The following is a 21,407-nucleotide window of genomic DNA, read 5'->3' as shown; positions in this document are numbered from 1 at the left end:
GAGACATCCAGAAAGAGACTGAGAGTCAGCAGTCACTCCCTCCTTCCTTATTAGATCAACTTTCCTTTTGGAAGTTGGAGACAGAGCTTGGGTATGTGAGCTGGTCTGGGCCCAGGACCCTGAGGAAAGTGTGCAGAAGCTGGGTTCTGGCATAGCTTATCCTTCTGATAAAAGGAGTCACACAGGAGACAGTCTCTATGCCACTGCATGGCATTCTGTGAGAACATGATGCTTGGGGTACTGGCAGCCATCTTGGAAGCATGAGGGGATACGTCTATGGATGCAAGTCAAAATACTGAGGATGGCAGAGGAGACGGACAAACTACTGGGTTGAGCTGCTGCATTAACCTAGGAGCTGCCTATGTTTAGTAGGCATCACCCAGGCAGGACCCTTGCCCTCTGAGTCATGTAGAGGCTGGTTCACAATGCTTCAGTTTTTTCCACACTGACACGCTGCAACCAAGGGATGCTGGGACCTCTGGGAGCTGGGCTGGGACCAGGCTGAAGCAAGTGAGGCCTTAGATGCAAAATTTAAGGAGGTGGCAAAAAAAAAATTCAATAAGCTGGATAAATACCATTCTAATGCAATATTTTTTAAAAAGCTAATGCAAAAAATACACAAGGAACAAGATACCGAGATTTTTATAAAGAGACTAAAGATTGGTGTCCTCTGCTGGGTCTGCTCTGCTTGTGTTTCCACACAGGGCACTCTGCGTGAATCTCATCTGTGGCAATCCATATGACGAAGCAGGGCTCTGGGATTTGGAGACTTGGGTTCAAGTATGGATGTTGCCAATGACTTGCTGGGGAGAAGTCCATTCTCTTCTCTGGACTCTGGTTACCCCAGCCGTCCTGCGTGGAGACTAGGGCATTGCCAGGATGGCCTTCCGACCTGTCTTCCTCATCCCCATGGCCTGCAGAGGTTACTGTCCCTCTCCCTGGGATGCTGTGTCTCCTGGGCCATTGACTCCTGGCTATTAATATCTCCGCCATCCCTGGCCTGATCAGGGTGTTTAATGACTGCCAGCTGTGGCTCCAGCCCTCCTCCCTCGGGAGAGATAAGAGCAGTTCCTGTTCCCACATGGGGGGAGTGGGGGGAGGCAGGGTCATTGCTCAGGAAATGGGCCCTGAGCAAGTGGTGGGAATGGAGGGGCTGACACTGACTCCTCACTGCACTCAGCCCAGCACTGCCGGATGGGGATGTCTGCAGATATGGACTCCCAGTGGCCCCTCCCCCATGGGAGCTGTCCTGGTCTCCCCACCTCTGACTGTGCCTTGTTGCTTTAGATCCTGGCTCAGCAGATGTCCCCAGACATCCCACAGACTTTACAGAAAGCCTCTCCCAAACTGGGTCATCAACTCCCCAAACCTCCTCCTCCTCCTCCCTCACCTGGATGGTGGATAGGCGTCTTTTCCTCAGCTTACCCTTGGGGCCCTTCTCAGCAGCCAGAGCAGCCTACCCCTTGACTCATCCCCTTGGCCTCATTTAAGGAGCTTTCACTGGGTTCCTGTTGCTCATTTGGATTTGGGTGTCCCTGCGTCCATCATGGCTCCCTTGGGACTTAGAGATGCCTACTTAGTCCTGAGACAACCCAATGTCTCTTTACCTGGGAAGCTGCTCCTTATCCATCCAGCTGGTTCACTGGCCCACCCTCGTTGTTCAGCCTGTGCCCTAGAATGGAAGGTGCTGTCCACATGGTGGCTTCTACCATCGATTGATGGTGGCCCTCTACACCAGGATGGTGGGCAGCTCCCTGTGCCTCTTTCCAGGAGGCACCCACCCACCTGAGTTAACTGGACTTTGCTTTCAGGAACTGGGGTCAGGGCTCAGTCAAGGGCCAGGGCCTAATCTGTCCCTGAGGGGCCCAGCTCTGCAGTTGGAACTGGGACAGGGATCACTGTATGCCACAAAATTCAGGGGCCTGGGTCTGAGGGCCGGGATGTCTCTAATCCCACACTGTCTCTGGGCTCACCAGGCCTGTGGCCTCGCTCCCACTTCCCTCTTGTATTTCAGTCTGAAATGGAGCTGAGGAGAGAGGCCTGCCCTCTGTGTCACCTGGCCTCCTGGGGAGTGGCCTGAACCCTGGTGTTCGGGGCCCAAAGGCCAACCTTGGTGAAGTCCTTGAGAGACCCACTAGGTGGCGACAGAGATGAGCTGGACTGGCCTGATGAATGCCTTTGGAGGCCTGGCAGGGGTGTGTGTGTGTGGGGGGGGGGGGGGGGGGAGATGGGCTGGAGGGAAGAGGGAGCACAGGAAAAATTCTGTTCCTGGTCACTCCCACTCCACAGACAGCTTGGGATGTCTGCCCATGATCTCTGCTGGCCTGAGGCATTCTTTCAGCTTCTCTCTGTTCCCAAATGCCCAACACTGGGCTTTTCACCTATTGCCACCTCTCAGGGCAGGACCCCACCGAGAGTCCTCCCTTTTGCTGCCCATGTCTTGGGTCTCTCCATGGTTGTTTCACTTGCTGCCTTTCTGGCTGAAACATCTGGTCTCCCCTGGGCTCTCTCCTTATCCTGATGCTATGACACTAATGGTTGATTTCAGGCGCTGTGGTGGACAGGCGGGGTCCAGCTTGATTTGGTGCCTTCCCATAGGCCAGGGAGCCTATAGGTTCTTTGATTTGGAAGCTGGGGTGCTGCCCTTTCCTCTGAAAATTCTCTGCTTCTAGAATCTGTTAACTCTTTCCATTTGTTTCCCCTGCTCCCCTCCCCCTCTCCCACCAGCCTGAACTCATCCCTCAGTTCCAGAGAACTGTTCCTTGTTCTCTCATAGCCTCTGTCCTCTGTGCATACCTTGTTCCTAGTCTGCTTAGGGGTCTCCCTCCAGTTGCTGTCGACACCGAGCCCAGAGGATGGAGCGGGTGACAGAGGGCTCTGGGAAGCCCCTTCCTCATTAACTGCTCATGCCTTAGCAGGAGCTAAGTCTAGCCATCCACCAGGTGAGCTGAGGACCAGAGAGGGATGGGGAACTGCTCAAGATCTATGAGAATGTCTGGATCAGAACTGGGACTAAAAGATTAGGGCTGGGTCTTCTGAACCTTACTGGTAGACAATGTCTCTGGAACCATTTCAGAGAGGAACTGAGTTGAAAAGGGGAGGAGGGAAATCAGAGTGAGTGACATGGCTTAGCTGGGTGAGAGGAGCATGGCCATCCTGCCTGTTCCCTCTCTCTTGTCCCCTGTGCCTTGGAGTAGTAGGGATGGGAACTCTCAGGGAAGAACAGAGCAAGTTCAAGGAGACCCAAATGTACCCTTCCCTCCACTCTCCACCACCAGCACCCCATCAGTGGTCACCACTGTTTGTCTGGGCAGGGGAAGAGATGGTTAGTGCCAAGAATATTCTCTCCAGCAAGCCAGAAAGTGCCTGAAACCAAAGCTAGGAACATTGCCTCCTCTGTCCTACAGCTGACCATGCACAAGGCAGGCATGGCATGTGAATCTAGATGGAGTTTGCGCTTGCCAGACCTCCTGTGCCATTGATCCAAGGGTATGTGCCTGGGGCTGTCCGTGCTCTGGGTCCAGCCACTCTGACCTTGGGCTAACTGCTCCTGAGTTGGGCCTCTGCAGGGTGCTGGTATGCGACTGTCGTTTGTTATGGGTCCTGGGTTGTTTCTGAATAGGACAAGGCTTTTAAGGACCCTTGCAAGCAGATTTGAGCCTTTGGCAACCTATACTAGCTGCTGCTGCTTCTTCTTTTTCTTCTTCTTCTCCCCCCACCCCCACCTTTTTTTGGTACCAGTATGGTATCCCTCTTCTTCCCCCATAGCAGGACAACCTCCTTGCAGGTTTGCAGGAAGTAGAAGGCATGGGGTCAGGTCAGGCAATGGCTTCAGAGACTTCTTGCTAACTGACACTGACTTCGCCCTCCTGCCTCTGCGTCTAACCCTTTCCATTAGTCATATTGGCTCTGTCACTCATTTTGGTGACATTTGCTCTGTCCTCTACCTATCTCCTCTTAGCCAAACTCTGGGCAATGTCGACATGGTCAGCTCACACCCCCTGCACCTCTCCCTGTCTGCAGGAATCACTTTGGTCTGGAAAATACTCCCTCTTAACCATTTTGGGGACCACAGGCAGCTCTGTCAGCTGTTTTGCAGTGATCCAAGAATAGAATTGTCTCCTCTGGGCTGGATTTAGAAGGTCAGGAGACACGATGATGACCTTATACTAGGTCTTCTCATTGAGGGTCCTCATCAGAGAGTAAGGACCTTCATCATTCTCAAAAGGCAGAGGATACCACTCAATGGAACATGAGTTGAAAGCCTTTAGAACCATGTGCTTGTCACCTGGGAGTGCAGGATTCCCATCCAAAGCCCGAATGGTGGTGGCAGCTGGCTACTGTGACCTCCCCTTCTTCTCAACCTCCCATCCTCTGAATGGAGTGTGTGGGGGGGTACTGCTGTATGTTGGAAGCCACGCGGGAATATCATCCACCAGAGAAACCAAGCCAATTCAACCCACCATTTATTGTTGTCCAAACCTGTTTGCAGAGCTGAGGGGGTCTTCTGGCTGGGGCGTGGGCAGGAAGCCATGGGGCTACAAGGTGTGGGGTAGACCCAGGATGCTACGGCCCACAGGCTTTGGTTTGGATGATATCAGAGCCAGAGGACCCCTCAGCCACACTCCAGGCTGGGTGGTAACAATATTAGCGGTGATACAAATAACCAAGAGGATTCAGCTTGTTACAATATATAAAATGCAGCAGTTAATTTCACTTTCCCTGTCGGTCAGATCTGAGATCAAACCCTAGCTTTGTGACAGGCGAGGTCCGGCGCTGGGAGACTGTTTCCCGATCTGTGAAATGGGGTCCGTTGTTCACACCTTACTGACGATGCGAAGATGAAGAGGTTCATCAGTGCACGTCTCTGAGCCTGGTTTGAATAGTTGGCACATGTGGGAAACTCCCACAGCCCGTAAGGCAGTCTCAACTCTTCCAGCCGACCCGGGACCACTCCACTTCTGCGGAGACTATGGAGACACCTGTGCACCCCAAACTAAACTCTATCAGAAGCGCACCTGCCTGAGGCAGAGGAACTCCTCCACCGGGAGGAGCTGGGCGTCTTGGAGCACGACGATGGGGGAGGGGATGGCATCCCAGAAGAGATGCCTGAGCGTCAATGTTTCACCCAAAGGAACTTGACAGCGACCACGGGACTTCAGGCCCTGCCGAGGCGGCGGCGGCGGCGGCGTGTGACCTTTAGGAGCAAGATCTCTGTCCTCGGCGCTCTCCACGTTCCCACCTACACGGCGCAGAGGACCCGCGGTGGCCTTCCTGGGCTGGCTACTGAGAGCGGGCGGGCGGGCGGGGCGCAGAGTCAGGTGAGCGTGTATGGATTCCTTGCCCCTGATTGGCGGAGGGGGCCTTAGCGGGGAGGAGTCTGACTACTGAGCTCCACCCCAACATCTTCCCGGGAGGGAGCATCCAGCGCGCCAGCCTGCAGAGAGGTTAGACTGCTCCCGCATCCTTGCGCCCTCCCCTCCTCCGGGAAAACGCCAGGGCAGAGTTCTCTAGGGGCGTCTGGACAATGGCCTGGGGGGCGGGACAGCCTCCGAGCCCGGGGCTGGGGCTGGCCTCGCCCGGGCAGGCCTCTGTCCCCAGTGCCACCCCGGGGTGGGTGGTGCGGGCGGGAGGGGCCCGCCCTGCGCCCCCGGGCGCCTGGCGGTCAGACCAGGGAAACTTCGGCCTGGAAGCTGGAGGAACGGCGCGCGCCGGGACTGACGCGGGTCAGCATGGACACCTGCGTGCTGCACGTGGCGCCGTTGCTGCCTCCTGAGGGATGCTGGTATTTGAGGCTCGAGCCCAAGATGCCTTTCAGGTGCCAGCGCCGCCACTTCCGCCGCAGCTCCGCCTGCACCTGGGGGAAGGGAGCCTGGTCAAGCCCGCCCCTAAGAGGCCTCTTCCACTACTGACTGGCCTGCTCCGTCCGGATGGATCCTCCCTTGGCCAGTGCACAGTTGGGACCACATAGGAATGGGGGGGTCAAATCAAGGCTTTGGAGTGGGAGGAGGTAGGAGGCAGAGAGGATTAGAGGGTGCAGCCCAGGGAGGGAGGGGTTGTTGCCTGGGGGTGGCTGTATCCCCCTTCTTCTGTTCCCTGCCCTTCAGCTCACTTAGGCTCATCTGAGTGGATGGAGTTCTGTGCTTTGTAACCAGGGCTGTACAGCAACTCAGCCTCTGATGGTGGGTCCCCCCCACCCCCACCGACTTGCTGCATACAGCTGCTTAACAAACTGATGGGCCCACGAATCCCACATCTGTGTATGCGTGTATGTGTGCGTGTTTGTCTTAAAATACACATGGTAAGTCAGCAGGTCTGGGAGGCCAGGTGGGGGCAGAAATCAGCATTTTTAACAAGGTCCTAGGTGTGCACCTCCACCTGTTTTCTGGTCTGAGAACCACACTCGGAGTAGCAAGACTGAACTCATCATTGCTTTGCACATATCCCATCACTGTTTCCCGACCCTGGGCCAACTGGAGTGTTATTGCCTGGTCCCCAAGATCTGGGAGGGGCTTACCTCACCATTGAGGAAGCAGTAGAGGATGGCCACCACAAAACCCTAGGGAAGAAGGGAGCCAGAGATGTGAGGCAGACAGACTCCAGGAGCCCCCAGCCCTGTACCACCCATGGCCATGACCCCTGTGTTCCCCTGGTTAACCAAAGAGCAAAGCATACAGTAGGGGGTTAAACAGTACAGGGAAAAAATTGGAAGCCACTGGCAAAGGGCCAAGGCCCCAGGTTGAACTCCCTTAAAGCCCAGAGAAGTATGCAGCCTTTGGTCATTGGTTCATACCTGGAAAGACCCCACGACGAGCTCAAAGACCATTTTCACTTCAGCTTTAAAGTTGTGGGGAAAGAAGGCAAACACGAAGTAGTGCACTCCAAACAGGGGGATCAGCAGAAGGGTGGACTTGGCCAGCCTCCTGGGGACAGGAGAGGTGCAGACGGTGGGCATGGGAGGTAGGGATAACAACGGGGAAGTATGAGCTTGGGTTGCTGGCCCCTGGAAATATTGTGTTCACCTCTGTTCCTGCTTCAGATCTGCGGTGCCCATGCCTTCATGCCCCCCAGCTCTCCTAGCCTGGAGACAAGCATGAGGGAGAGGGAAACTCTATTCTCACCCTTCTGGAGGGGAGTCTATAAACAAGGCCAGTATGAAACCCTGAAGATAAGATACAGTATTTCAAGTTCTGTGGCAGGAAAGGGAGAGATGTTTTCAGCCCACAGGAGATCCTAGTTCCCCCTCGCCTGGTGTCAGATTCCCTAATCCTCACAGTGTGGTCAATGTCTGCTCAACATGATCAAATTACAGAGATGCCCACTCTAAATTCAGAAGTGCTTTTGGGGCTGTGAAATGTGTTGCTTCCACAAGAGACTCATTCTCTACTGGGGATGAGGACATTTGGGAAGGAAGTCTCTGTAATTGGGGTGCTGACCCCATATTCCTGAGGCCACTTGGGAGGATGCTGGGCACTCAAGTTTATGCCTGGTTTAGTATTGCTCTCTGTCTCTGGTTTCTCGCCTGTCCGCTCCTCTAGGAGTTGCCACCTTTTCTGGAATCACTTCCCTCTCTTCCAGCCTCCCCACACCGATACACACACTCCCAGCAGGGCCAGCCCCTCCTTTGCCAGCCATGTGTGCACAGCAGGGCTGATCCTCCTTCCAAATGACCCTCCTTCTCCGATGGAGCAGGGCTCACCCTGCCAGTCCCCTGACCTCACAGCCAGTCCGGGCAGCTCAGTGAGCCCATAGTTCATTGGCTGGGAGAGGTCTGAGGGCCAAGGGGTCTCTGCCTTTATCTCTTCTGCCTTGGCAGTCAGTCCAGGGAACCCTAGTCCTGTGTCTGAGGTCCCATAGCTGACTGGGGGCAGAGACTGGGGCCTTGCCCCTCCAGCTCCTTCCTGGACCCGGCTCCCAGCCATTCCAAGATCCTGAGCACTGCCCACCCTCTTGGGCCACAAACCTATTCCCCATGCCCAAGGCTGACAGATGGAGGCTTTCTTTAAATTGAAGGCTTATGGGGAGGTGAAGAGTGGAAGCTGACGGCCCCTCAGTGGGGAGCTCCATCTTCTATTCCCCCCAACGCTTCTGCCTGCTGACAGCTGTTTGGTTTCTGTCTCACCCACGGAGACCTGGTGATGACCAGCTCTCTTTGCTTCTGCTTTGAGCCCTTTGGAGCAATTGTGCATTGGGGAAAACAGGGCCCCACAGGCAAAGGGGAGGATTAGGATGCACAGGCCTGATGTGCTGCCCCCTGGCAGACACAGATCCCTTCAGGGCCTTCCGTTCTCAGACTGGAAGGGAAGCTCCTCCTACGCACCCAGCGTGGGAGAATGTCGTCACACGGGTGGGGGGGGGGAGCGTGAGCCTTAGTCTCATCGGAGAGAATCACAGGATTCCAGAATAGAATCCTAAATCCAGCAGCTCGTGACATTCTAGCCAAGAATCTTAGAACCACAGCACAAGACTCCCTCAAGAGAAGCCGGGCCAGGAACAGTCCAGAATCCCAGGACTGAAAGAAAGGCCCTTATGGGACGTCTCAGGGTTGTCCGGTTTCTGTAGCACTGAGAAGCTATCTCTTATTCCCATCTGTAGGCAGGCAAACCCCTACTCACCTCCCCACAGCCACCCTGTCCATGTTTCTTTAGTTCTGTCTTTGAGCCCTCTCATTCTCATGAAACCCTGCCTGGTTCTGCAGTCCTCCCAGGAATAGAGAGCAGCCCTTACACCTTGCCAAGCAAGGAGCATGACTGCTGTCCCATGGACACTGCGCCCTCCCCTGCCATGGCCATGTGCTCCCAGAACCTTGAAGAGAAGGGAGCACGTGTCTGTTTCCTCACTTGTAAAATGGGAACAGTTGATAGGGGACAGTGTGGATGACATAAGATGATGTTCAGAAACTCCTTACCACACGCATGGCACTTAAAGCACAGGTGTTAGTATTACTGGGGGCGGCTGCATCCTGAAGGTGGCTATCTCACTGTTCACCTGGGGGCTCCCCCAGGGCATGCATCTACCGTGCATTTACTGGGTCCTTTTTCTGTGCCACATACAAGCCAGGGACTGGGCATGTGGTATGAATAAAGCACAGGTCATCTGTTGTCTTTCAAGCTCCCTGGCTTAGCAGCAGACACATACCTGGCTCAGATCACTTGCTAGGTAAGAGATTGCAGGAGAAGCAGACCTGTGGAAGGGGGAGCCTGGGGCAGGCAACCCTTGTGGGCTGAGCCAGGTCATGGGGGCAGAGGTAGGCAAGAGAAAGGTGGCTGTCTCATGACTCCACTCATCAGAGTTCCTGGAGAACTTCCAGGAAATGTGGGTAGATTTGAAGTCTAGGGATGGGGACACCGGGGTACTCGGCATACTCACGAGTATGGGCTGCTGTCACTCTTCCCAACGTCTGGGGACCGAAGTTTCTGTACCAGAATTCGGATGATGAGAATAAATAGGATAAAGTTCACCTGGTGATGAGGTCAAGGTCAGTGGTCAGAGAGGGGAGGCCAGGGTGTCCAGGTCCCTGGGCTGATGGCCTGCCCCCCCCCCCCCAGGACCCTGCTGCCTGTCCATCTTATCTCTTCCCTGGCTTTTTCCTTTTGGGCAGGCCATCTGGGAACTCTACTTCACATCTCCAAGGACTGGGCCTCCCAATCCATTTTTTTTTACCCTAGAGGAGGAACTGATGGGGTAAGGGGTGGGGACAGTCCTGCACAGGCACTGGGAAGCCTACATTTCTGTTCTGACCCTGACATGAATCTCCTGTGTTGCCAAAGGAAATCGACTACCCAAGCTGGGCCTCAATTTCCCCATCTCTACATGGCGGGAGGAGGCCTTACCAAGATGGAGGTGAGGATGGGGGCCTTTATGATCCACCAGAATGAGGAGTTGATGGTGTCCCAGCATCTGGACAGGGCATGGTGGGGAAGAATGAGAGTAGTTGTCCTCAGCCGGAGTTAGAGGCCCTCTCTGGTGTTCCGGCTCTGCCCCTGTACCCATTAGAAACTACAGGCCCAGGCTCTGTTGCTCCCAGTTTCCCTCATCCCTCCCAGGGGACCAGCCCCAAGTGATGGCAGCCAGGGGGAGGGGGTGGGGCAGCAGCTCACCCAAAATCTTCAAAATGGATTGTGATGATGGTCCACACAATGGTGAATGTGCTGGGCACCCCTGTCAGGGCCAAAGGCGAGAGAAAGAGAGGAGAGGGCACAGGGAGAGGTTTAGGAGAAAGAAGCAGAAAGAAAGGAAGGGAGGGAGGGAGGGAAGGAGGGAGGGACGGAAGGAGGGAAGAAAGGGTGGGTTGCCAGGGCTGTCACCTGCGGTTACATAGCTTGTGCACTGAGCAAAGATGCTCACTCCACTGAGGGGGTGGAGCTCTACTCCTCAGGGACTGTGTCCACCCAAAGGAAGAATCTTTTTCTAACTTTGATGGAGGTATTTTACAGACTAGCAGGGACCCTGTGTTTCAGGGGCTGAAGCAGAAATGGATGCTCACAGAACCCATCTCCCAGATCAGCCCTAGGTGCAGCTCCAGCATGAGGGCACCTGCCCCGGGGTCAAAGGTTTGAGGGACTTTTATCAACCCTTGGCTGAGAGCCTGGCAGGCAGGACTTGCAGCCCAGGGAGACCGAAGAGTGCAAGCAGGGTTGGCACCCACCCCCTAGTGAGCTTCCCAGGCCTTGCCCCTTCTGTCCCCAGCCTGGAAGCCCTCCCTGGTACCATACCCCAGCCGATGAGTATGTACCCCCAGAAGTACTTCCGCTCAGAGAAGAAGGAGACGGCAAGCAGGGTGTGCAGGTAGAGGCCCTCCACCAGCAGCCAGAAGAAGTTGGCCATGACACAGTATTGGAATAAGACCATGGCTGTCTTACAGCTCACCTGTAGGGGGAGGACAGAGAAGGGGCTCACTGAGGCTCGAAGTGGTCCCCCACCTGCCCCCGGTCTGTTTGGGGACAACAAACACAGATGCAGCATGGCCAACTTAATCTCTCTGTTGTTTTCGCACTGTCCCCTTAGAAATGTCCCTGGTGGTTTTCCCATTATCTTTGATTTTAGATCCTCCAATATTCTGGGATAAGCTTGCACTTTCCCACCCATCTATCCATTGCTTTACCCACTAGATATCCACTACCAGCTCACCTATCTTTCCATCCACCATACACACATCCACTGATCATTTATTCATCTCTCCATCTATCAGTCCATCCATGCATTCACCCATCTATCTCTCCATTCTTCTATCTTTCTACCAACTAGACACACACAAGCATCCATCCACCTAGCCATCCGGGCATCCATGCATCCATCCACCTGTCTACTGACCCAACCCCCTACCCGTCATCTATTTATTTTTTCTTGGTTTACCCATCTAGCCTTCCACCTACACAGCCATCCACACACCGACTTACTCAGCAGTCCATCTACCTACCCATACACTTAAGCCCTCCCCCACATACTCATCCACCTTATTTCAATTAGATGGAAGGCAGCTGGAAGAGGTCTGAGGGAGCCTTCTTGCCTGAGTTTGCAAGAGTTGCCTGAATGTGTGGGGCTATGGGCTATGGGCTATGGGCTGTGGACTGTGGAGGGGGGCCTTATGGAAGTGTTGGGGACAGATGGGGGCAGAGAAGAGGCAAGAGGAAGAGGAAGTAGAGATGAAGAAGAGGAGAGGGAAGGGATGGTCATTCCTCCTGGGGGCAGAGGAGCTGGCAAGAGAGTGCGTTCCCCAGGCAGGTGAGGACAACAGGAGAGTCAGGGGGATCCCTGAGTATGGCAATCAGGTGTTGCAGGTGGCCCGCCTGGCAAGACTGGAAGATCCCCCGGGCCCTGTCCTCTCCCAGAAACAGTCTTCCATTTCAGATCAAACCCAAGTAGCTGTGAGGCGGAGCTTAAAGCTATCCCCCTCCAGGAAGCCCTCTAGATTTCACTCCTCCCTGGAACACAGGTTCCCACCCTTCCTTCTTGTGCCCTTGGCTTTAAGACATCCTCAGAGAGCAGCCTGCCCTCCTGTCCCTCTGGCTGCAAGCTCCTTCCTCAGGTGTCACTCCAGTTCTGCCAGCTATAGGCGGGTGGTGTCTCCCATCCCCCCCCCCCTCACTTTACAACTAGAATAGCTCATCTCTTTAACAGGACAATTAGCTGTGCTTCCTGCCTTAGAAAAGCTTCAGACAGTTGCTAAACAGGTCTCCGCAATTATCCTTAACAGGTGTGCTGGAGGCTTCCTGGCTTTGTAGCTCAGAAGTCCCAGCTCCTGGGTGGGGTCCTCTGAGGAGCTCTGGGATTGGCCAAGGTGGCCACTCTGGGTTTTCCCTCCCTCTTGTCAAGATGCCTGAGATTCATCATCACAGGTTATTCTCTGGGGAGAAGGTATTGCTGACCCCAAAATAATGCAGTGCCTCTGAGGTCCCTCATGAAGCAATGAGTCACTGGCCATAGGAATAGGTGGGAGCCAGGGCTGGTCTTGAGCTCTCTGTCTTAGGTCTTGGGCCCTCAGAGATGGGGCCAGTGCTCATGATCACTTGGAGATGGACCCCTTAGTGATGGGCAATAAATTCCTTAGATACTCTCTTGAATGCCCTTCCTGAGGAAGCCCCAGAACAGGGCTGATAGCAGGAAAAGAAGGAAAGAGAAGGGCTGTGTGTTTGGACTGGCTCCAGATGATGGTGATGAGGGAGGTGGAGGAAGGAAGCTTTGAAGTCCTTGCAAGATAGGGAAACTGAGGCAGGGAATTTCCGAAGGTCACTTGGAAGTCAGCAATAGTGGCAGGATGGTGGTGTGTGTGTTTGGGGTGGGGGTGGGGGGGACTGTGGACTCTGGCCACAAAAATGGCACACTTCCACCAAGGAGAGGCCCTTGTCACAGGCACAGGCAGGTGTGAGAGCTCCCAGGCATCTGTGCACCATCTCCTGTAGCTGGGAGGGAAGTGGGATTCAAGGAGCTGCGGATGGTGGCACATGGGGGGGTTGGCCATCCTGGGAGAGAGAAGAGGAAGGGGGAGAGGGGAAAAGGGGAGAAAGCGGGAGAAGAGGGATGTGGTGTGAGAAGGTAAAGAGGGAGACGAGGCGGGCTGGGCAGGGTTCTCACCGAGCCCTTGGTGCAATGGTCCAGCTCCTCGCTGTCGAAGAGGGTCAGGTCTTTGATGAAGACAGAGGCAGCCCTCAGGATGAAGGATATGAAGAGGTGCACGTGGATGTAGTTCCGTGTGCAGTGGAGCTTCCTGCGCGAGGCGGGCTGAGCTGGGTGGCTGCGGGGGCTCGGCCACCCGGCCCAACTGCGTGGTCCTGGGCTCCATGTGAGGGCAGGGCAAGGGCAGCCTGTGGCCTCCAAGTGCAGGCCCCGCCCCCGGGTAGCCCAGTCCTGTGGGCCTCGGCCTCCAGGGCCAGCCCCACCCTCTGTGCCCTATTCCCAGGTTCAGCACCATCCTGTGGGGATGAGGCTGAGACAGGTGGATCGCTCTGAGCAGCTTGTTGTCTCCTGGGGAGGTTGGCCTAGCTGGGGGACAGAGACAGGGACTGTGTGCTGCGTGGGTTGGGGGTGACCGGGGAGGGGACCAGAGCATGACTGGGCCAGGCAGGGCTCGAGGAAAGAAGTGAACTGACTGGGTCGGCTTTGAGGCTTGCCCTGGGGCTAGACCTCACCTGAACAGGCTCAAGATGGCTGTGGCAATGAGAAGGGCAGCAAGGGACAGGCTGTAGCCAATGGTGTAGCCGGTCTTCACGGAGCTGTAGAACATTGACCGCTGCTGCTACAGGGGGGAGAAGAAGGGTTGATCTTAGGTGGAGGTGGGGTGGGCTCACCTAGGGGGTGCTGGCAGGGGTGCGTGCTCTACACACCCTGCCTCCCATCCCTGCCTTGGCAGGTGAAGAGGCCCAGGAATTGGTCCCCCCAGTGGTCCAACATTCTGGCCCTTCAGGCTCCATCTGAGGCCCTTACACTGTGCAGCAAGGGAGGCACACAGGAAATTAGGATGCCAAAGAAGACACTGGGGGTAACTTGCCACTGTGGGCTCTCAGGGGCAGCGGTCAGCAGGATGAGGGCAATCTGGCCTTTCAGGGGGTGGCAGGACGAAGCTAGAATCCAAGAGCTTCTTGCTGGGTGCCTCTCAGTGCCCTCCCCACGGACACACGTGCAGAACCTCGGTCACTGCGCCCTCCCTTCTTGCTCGCCACATCCCACCCCTGCCAGAGCCCAAGCAAGGGGTCAAGTGGGATTTAGGGGGTTTAGATCCTGCCTGAGGACCTGGTGGGCTTTGAGGGCCTCTGAGGAAGTTGCCTTCGTGGGAACATTGAAAGCTCCGAGCAGTGTCTGGGGTGGGACCAATGTCACAGCTGACAGACACACACCTGTGTCCCCGCACCAAAGCAATGAGGGGCTCCTAGCTGAGGACTCCAGTTACACTCTACCTTCCTATCAGAATCTTTCCCTGGTTCCTAGGCCCACATCCATACAGCGAGCCCATCTTTGCCTGCTCCCGGGTGTCCCTGTTCTGGGACTCAGGACCACAGTCCTGTCCCTGTTCCTGTCCCTGGCTGGCTGCCTGGTATCTGAGGGTGGTTCCTTCCAAGATCTCCTCAGTTTCCCCTCTGCATGAGACAGGGAGATGAGGCCTGCCTGGCCTGTCCCCCTCTAGGACCGGAGCAAGGTGCCCACGAGGTGGGGGAGTGTGGGTGGGGTGAGGGTGGGGCGGGGGGGTGGCCCGGCTGGAAGGGTGAAAGCCCCTTTCCTGTTCCGGGTCAGGGAGAGACAGGGAGATGAGCCCCTGGAAGTGCAGGTGTGGTGAGGGAGGAGGCTTGAGAAGGACCCCACCCCCACCCGAGTCCTGGCTTCCACACCAACAGCAACCTTACTCCTTGCTGGGAGAGAGTGGAAAGAGCCTTGCAGACCGAGGCACTCTCGGGGAGGAGGGGCAGGGGTGCACAGAGGCCCACCTGGTCCAAATCTGATGCCTTGTCATCCCAGCCACAGGCAACAGGGTAGGGGCCGGGCTCCAGGTGTGTCCAGCCCTCGGTGGTGCAGCCACGGCTCACGTTGAGGCCTGGGTGGAGGGCAGGGGCCGAGAGGAGAGAGGTTGAGGCTGGGAGCAGGATGAGTCTATGGAGTAGGCGTGGGGCCTGGCTGTCCCTGAGCTCACCTTATCCCTGCCACCCCCGGTGGTGTTGGGCTCCAGCCACCTTGCCCTAGACCCTAGGGCATCATGGGGGACTTGGGGTGGGGCAAATCTCTTCCAGGCTGCCAGGGGGACCCTCCAGCATGAGGGACAGTCACAGCAGACCTTTCTGGGCTCAGCCCTGCCCCTTGCCGTGTCTAAAACTGACCCCCGGGGCAAGATAGATAGTGGCTCTTGTCACAGCCTGGATTCTTGGTGCAGAATGACCCGTGGCCCTTGTCACAAGCTGAGTGCTTGTGACCCTGGTCACAGGGCCAAAAGTGCTGGAGTGGCTGAGGGTTTCTTTGCCCCATGGGTACAGACAGCTGTCCTCTGGCTGTCCCAAGGGGCTCCTCCTGGCTCAGTCTGCCTGGGCCAATAGGCCTGTTTTCCTCCCATACCCAGTATGGCTCAGATGTGCCACTGGAGCGGGATCAAAGGTGAGGCAGGAAGGACACCTGAGAAGGGTGCAGGTCTGAAATACTAAGTGGGGAAGCAGGGAGTCCTAGCTGGGGAGCCTGCTCAGACAAAGGCACATGGGAGAGGGGATCAGGCAGCATGGCCCCACAGCGTCGTGGGGTTGAATTTTGCTGCAGCTGGGCCTCTGGGACTGTGGCACCCTCCACTGTCCTCAGAGGCCCAAAGCTGAAGCAAAGCAACAGGACCCACTAGGGGGGGCCCATGATGTGAGGGCTACCCTTGTGGCTGCTGGCTCTCTAGTCCTGGGCAGGGACTGAAGGGGAAATGGGGGAGCCAGAGAAGATCCCAGGACTCACTAAAGAGGCACCTGGGTCCAAGTCCAGGTGAGAGCTGGCTTGTTGGGGTGGGAGGGAGGGGGGAAGAGGAGGAGAAGGAGGGGGAGGAAAGGAATAGAGAGAGGAGGACAAGAAGGCAGAGAAGGGGCAGGAGGAGGAGGGAAATGGATGGAGGAGGAGGGAGAGGATGATGAGGTGAGGAAGTGAGGGAGAGCTGAGAAAGAAGACGGGTCCTAACGTCCTTGACCTATATAGCTCCTTCCTCACACTCCAGGCGCTCTCACTGGGGTCACCATCATTGCCACCACCGGCATCACTTTCGTCACCACCCCTGTGTCATCACTGTCCCCGGCATCACCACCAGCGCCATCACGGTCACCACCAGCCTCACCAGCACAACCACTATCATCACCATCAGGGGTCTCATCGCTGTCACCAGCACCATCACTGGCAGCATCACCATTGAGAACCTTCGTTTGTCGCAACTGGACAGAGTACTTGAGGCCCAGTATCTTACTGGATCCCCTCAACCCCCCAGCGAGGAAGGGAAGCCCATTTCACCTGGAGAGGCCAGGCTCCCAGAGGCTGGTCACTTGCCCCGAGAGGCTATGGCAGCTGTGACCCCAGGAGTCATCCTGGGTAACCTTGCCCCAGCCTGCACTGAGGGGGGCCTGAGAGCTTGTTTTGGGTGTCCAGGAGCAGAGCTGTAGGAGGAATCAAGCTGTCCTGAGAGCTCAGGGAGAGTCACTCTGCATGTGCATTTAATATTTCTAAACTTGGCTTGGAATACACCCAACCGGGTGATTCCCTGCCCGCTATTTCTGTAAATCCTCCAGGCCGCCCTTTGAAAGAGGTTCTTGCCACCTTGCCTCAAGGCTGGCGAACTGAGTGACAGCCAAGGACAGACTCAGCAGCTGGGCCAGGGTCTCTTTCCACTGCGAGGTCTGGAGCCAGCAGGAGACACTCTACTGAGACAGGGGTGTTGGGCGGGGCCAGTTCCTGACTTGGCAGCCCTTCTCTGGGCCAGTTCCCAACCACTCTACTGCAAGGGGCTCCCAGCGCAAGAGAGAAGTACTCACTTAGCCCCTTAGCTTTCCACCCACCCTGCCCGTGCAGCCTGGGTAGGCTTCAACCAGGCCCTCAGTAAAACCACAGGCTTGCCTCAGCCCCAGATCTCAGGTGCTCACCGAGGTTCCCTCCCAGGATCTGATTCTTGTGTGGACTTCCCCCACCAGCTGGGGTGGGAGGGCAAGTCCAAAAAGGTGACAAGCCCAAGTCAGCCAGCCTTGAGGTTGGGACACCAAGGCCTCGAGTTTTGAGCACCCCACTGGCCAGAAGGACTAGGGCTTGGTGAGGCCAGATGTGACACAGCAGGCACCTGGTACCATCATGAATTAGGGGACCCACCAGCATTCACACTGCAGGGGTGGGGGGCAGCAAATGGGACTGTGTTAAAGCTAGCCATTAGGAGTTATGATGAGTTCCACTAAAGGAGGGGACTGCCAAGGTCCAGAGAGGTCGGGTGACTTGCCTATGGTCACACAGCAAGGAGGCAGCAGGCTTGGGATACAGTTGTGGGTTGGCCTGTCTCCACATCTTTCTGGGCTTCTGGAGGGGCACCCTGTCCCCTGGAAACCTGCCTGCCCCACATATCGGGGGAAGGGAGTGGATAGTGGGTCACCTTCAGAGCTGGATGGCCTCTTTGTACAGCCCCGGGGTTGTGCCCCAGGTCTCAAAGGAAACATTCTTGAAGAGAGATCTCAAGGGTGGCCACCTGAGACCCCAAGAAGCAGTTCAAAGTCTCTCTCCAGACGGGCCTGGGAACCAGCACAACTTGTATGTGTTGAGGGGAATACGGAGGGCGGGAGGGCGGGTCTAGGGACTTTAACCCCACAATCTCCCAGTCTCCTGTGGCTCACCATGTCACACAAAGAAGTCATTGCCTCCCCTCCACGCCTCCCTGGGCTCTCCATGAGGAAAGCACAGCTCAGTGACTGGAGGTAGAAATGGTGGAATTGCTTCCCCACACACCCTGCCTCACCCTCTCTCCCCTTCCCCATCAGTCACCAGCCCCTTCATCCCAGCCTCCCTTCCGCACTACCGCCACCATCTTCTCTCCCTGGGATTAGGCAAGAGCCTCCTGATGACTCTCACTGCTTTCCTGTCCCTCCAACCCACTCCCACCCCGAGATAGTTGAAGAGATTGTTCTCAACCCTAGCTCTGAGTATGAGCGCTCTCCTGCTGAAATCCTGTCTGTGGTGCCCCGTCCCAGTGAGCCACAGCAAACATCTCAGGTTGGCATCAAGACTTTCTTACCTATGGCTTCATGACGCAGGGGGTCGGGCAGGGAGGTGTCCCACAGACCCCACAGACACATTAATGTAGCCACTGTTGTCTTAACCAAAATGGCGATCCTAGTCGTCACTCTTAAAAAATGTCTTTACAAATATTTCATGGTAAAAACACCACAGATGAAAGACATGCAGACCAGGAATCAAAGGACTAGGCCCCCATGGACATTTTGGTGCCTTGATGAGCAGTCCCTTGCCTGAACAACACTCCTTTCCCAGGGTTTTTTACCCAGCCTGGGGAGATGACTTCTCTCTAACTCTACAGTCTTTATTCTCTTCAGGTGTCTTCAACTTTCCCTGTAGAACTATATCCCTTCCAATGCTTCCAGGGAGGACGCTCTTTCCCCAGTTCTGTTACCCAAAGGGGTGGGAGTTGGGCTTGGCACTCTCCCCGTTCTACACTCGCCTTCTCACAAACCTCCCTCTCTGGAGTTTAAGGCTCACACCTTCTTCCCAGGAAAATACACCCTCTTTCCCTTCCATTTGGAGCCCCTATGCTGGTCTCTTATTTCTCTCCATCATTTTCAGAGGCTAAGGCCGCCAGGTACAGCTATGTAGGTTGTACACTGCACAAGGGCATCTGGCTAATAACATGGGGACCAGTCTACCTCATATTCAGCTTGTCATTAGGTGGGTTGTGGTGGGTTCTGGTGAGAGGCTGACTCTGCCTGAGGAGGGACTGCCTTCTTCTCATCTGCACAAAGGCACCATGGTTCTTAAGGGAAGGAACTGCCTTGTCAATTCCAGCAGGGACAGAAGGAAAAGCCTTCAGGAGGAATGCAATTAGAGGACTGTCAAGGAGGAACACAAGTAGCAGGCACTTCCAGGGATCTGATAGAAGGCCGGGTGCCAGGCTCTGTGGACTGGACGCATGAAAGCTGCCGGAAGAGTTCATCACCTACCTGTCCAGGTATCGGGCTCCCCTGGAAAGCTGGGCTAGGTGGGAGCTGGCCTGGAATACGGATGTCTCTGACTGCTCCCAGACTCCACAGGGAGGGCACCGACATCTCTCTCTCACTGGGGAAGTCACAACACTGAGCACTGGAGGGCAACACCAGCCTGCTCCAGAGTCCCTTTGGCCCACCACCTGTCCCTATTATACACAGAGATAGGTCCAGAGAGCGAAGGGCCATCTGGAATAAGAGATGCCCAAGAGTCTTTCTGCACAGCCTCTGAATTCTTATCTAGAATTCCTCTTAATCCTTCCCCCTCTAGACTTGCTCCTCTCTCGGGTCCTCTCCACTCTAGACCTGCTCCTCCCCGGAGTCCTTCCCACCCTAGATTTGCTCCTTCCCGGAGTCCTCCCCCAACCACACCTGCTCCTTCATTGGGTCCTGCCCCCTCCAGACCTTTTCCTCTCTCGGGTCCTTCCCCCTGCAGACCTGCTCCTCCCTTAGGTCCTTCCCTCTGTAGACCTGCTCCTCCCTTAGTCTTTGATGAGTCTCCAGCTCATCCAACCTAGACCTGAGGTGGGCATGCTGGATCCCTCCCTCCCTGCCAGGAGTCCCATGCATCCTTCACAGACAGGGAAATTGCCCACTTCTCTCTTCTGCCATGCTTGAAGTCCAAACCATTACCACTTCTCACCTGCCTTGGGACTGGATCTTCCCACTGCACCCCCAGAATCCTTTCTTTTCATGGAAATCTGAATTATCGATTAAGAACCTAAACCTCGGGACGTCTGGGTGGCTCAGTTGGTTAAGCAGCTGCCTTCAGCTCAGGTCATGATCCCAGCGTCCTGGGATCGAGTCCCACATCGGGCTCCTTGCTCCGCAGGGAGCCTGCTTCTCCCTCTGACTCTGCCTTCCACTCTGTCTGCCTATGCTTGCTCTTGCTCGCTCTCTCTATGACAAATAAATTAAAAAAAAAATCTTTAAAAAAAACCCAAAAAACCTAAACCTCAATTGGACTGGTCAGTCCCCAGCTTAATGTCCCCAGTGGTTTCTCAGTGAACTTAGGAAAAAGTCCAAGGACTCAGTCGGCGCTCAGGGCCGGCAAGGCCTCTGCCCCCTGTCTCTCTGCTCTCTTCCCTCCCCTGCTCAGCCTGGGACCTCCACAGCATTTCCTCATTGTCCATCCCACAGGCTGCTGATCCTCCCTCTCCACAATCCCCGCCCCCCTCAGGATCTTCCCCACCTCCAGGACTTCAGACTGCAGCTGAAAGGTCACCCCTCCATCCACAAACACCTGCCTTAATGTTGTGCCTTACCCCCTTCTCCCTCCCAGGACTCCTTGACGTTTACAACACGTGTTTGTGTCCCTGCTGAATGTCTCTTCAGCTAGAGCCAGGCAGACAGCATGGCTGGTCTAATGCTCCCCGCCCTGTGTTTGTCTAGCCCATGCCTGTCATACTAGTAGATGTTTAATAAATGTTCACTCAACGAAGAATGGCTGAATATACACTGGAGGCTTCCTCAGTGAGTGGATGGCAAGAAAGCCCAGTTCCTAAAGAGGCTCCTCCTCTTCTGCCTTCTAGAGAACATTTGTTGAAGCAGAACATGACAAGGTGTATAAGCAAAGCCCAAAAGGTCATCGGCTCCAGGCAGTGAAAGACAGTCATGACCAGACAACGGGAACACAGGAGCCATAATCTAATCATGCATCTGTCAATCAGTTATCAATTGCTGAACAAATATTTAGTGAGCCCTTCCCATGTGCTTATCTTTTATGTGAAGAGCTAATCAAATCCTGTGGATCCTTCAAAGACCTAGTGCCAATACACTCTCTTCCAGGAAGCCCCCCCACTGATTGCTTGAGCCCCTCTGACCACTGTCTTTTGCCTGCTCTCTTCCTCAACAGGTGGGGACCCACTCCAGCTGGTACCGCCTGAGCTGCCCCAGCTCCCTGGCTTTAACCTGGGCCTCTTACCTTGAGTTGAGGAAAGGAGGTTAAAGATGAGGGGACAGGCCAAGACGACCACCTGGCCCGGAGGGGTGGCTGGCCAGCAGGTGAGGTTGTCCCACATCTTGCTGCAGCCTGAGGGGGAGGGGGGAAGGCAGAGGACACACTGGTCAGCACAGTCATCAGGTTCTTCCAGCCTTGGGACCTGAGCCCACCGGCACCCATTCTTCTTCTTCCTCCAGTGTACCACCTGGAGGAACCTCCAGTGTGAGAGAGCTGGCATCACCCTGCCCAGGCTGCAAAGGGCCTCTTCAGATGGGTGG

The 21,407-nt window shown here is 55.6% G+C and overlaps 1 protein-coding gene across 5 annotated transcripts in view; it reads right to left on the bottom strand.

Moving 5' to 3' along the window:
- Positions 1–4,449: 4,449 nt before the first annotated feature.
- The window catches only part of VIPR1 (vasoactive intestinal peptide receptor 1), a 33,292-nt gene continuing 16,334 nt past the window's right edge, over positions 4,450–21,407 (bottom strand). For 3 of the 5 annotated variants that reach the window (XM_059162343.1, XM_059162340.1, XM_059162345.1), the window contains exons 3-13: positions 21,112–21,219; positions 14,919–15,025; positions 13,629–13,735; positions 13,075–13,207; positions 10,716–10,869; positions 10,101–10,161; positions 9,834–9,900; positions 9,370–9,461; positions 6,794–6,923; positions 6,518–6,559; positions 4,450–5,857 (exon numbers count right to left, since the gene is read on the bottom strand). In XM_059162343.1, the coding sequence (XP_059018326.1) occupies positions 5,666–5,857; positions 6,518–6,559; positions 6,794–6,923; positions 9,370–9,461; positions 9,834–9,900; positions 10,101–10,161; positions 10,716–10,869; positions 13,075–13,207; positions 13,629–13,735; positions 14,919–15,025; positions 21,112–21,219 (1,193 nt within the window). In that variant the 3' untranslated portion in view covers positions 4,450–5,665. The remainder of the gene's footprint in view (positions 5,858–6,517; positions 6,560–6,793; positions 6,924–9,369; positions 9,462–9,833; positions 9,901–10,100; positions 10,162–10,715; positions 10,870–13,074; positions 13,208–13,628; positions 13,736–14,918; positions 15,026–21,111; positions 21,220–21,407) is intronic. The other 2 variants (XM_059162342.1, XM_059162341.1) reach the window with 2 other exon arrangements.

The sequence above is a fragment of the Mustela lutreola genome, chromosome 2, assembly GCF_030435805.1.
Source record: "Mustela lutreola isolate mMusLut2 chromosome 2, mMusLut2.pri, whole genome shotgun sequence".
In the NCBI taxonomy this organism is placed as follows: Eukaryota; Metazoa; Chordata; class Mammalia; order Carnivora; family Mustelidae; genus Mustela; species Mustela lutreola.
This window is presented reverse-complemented; position numbering and strand designations above follow the sequence as displayed.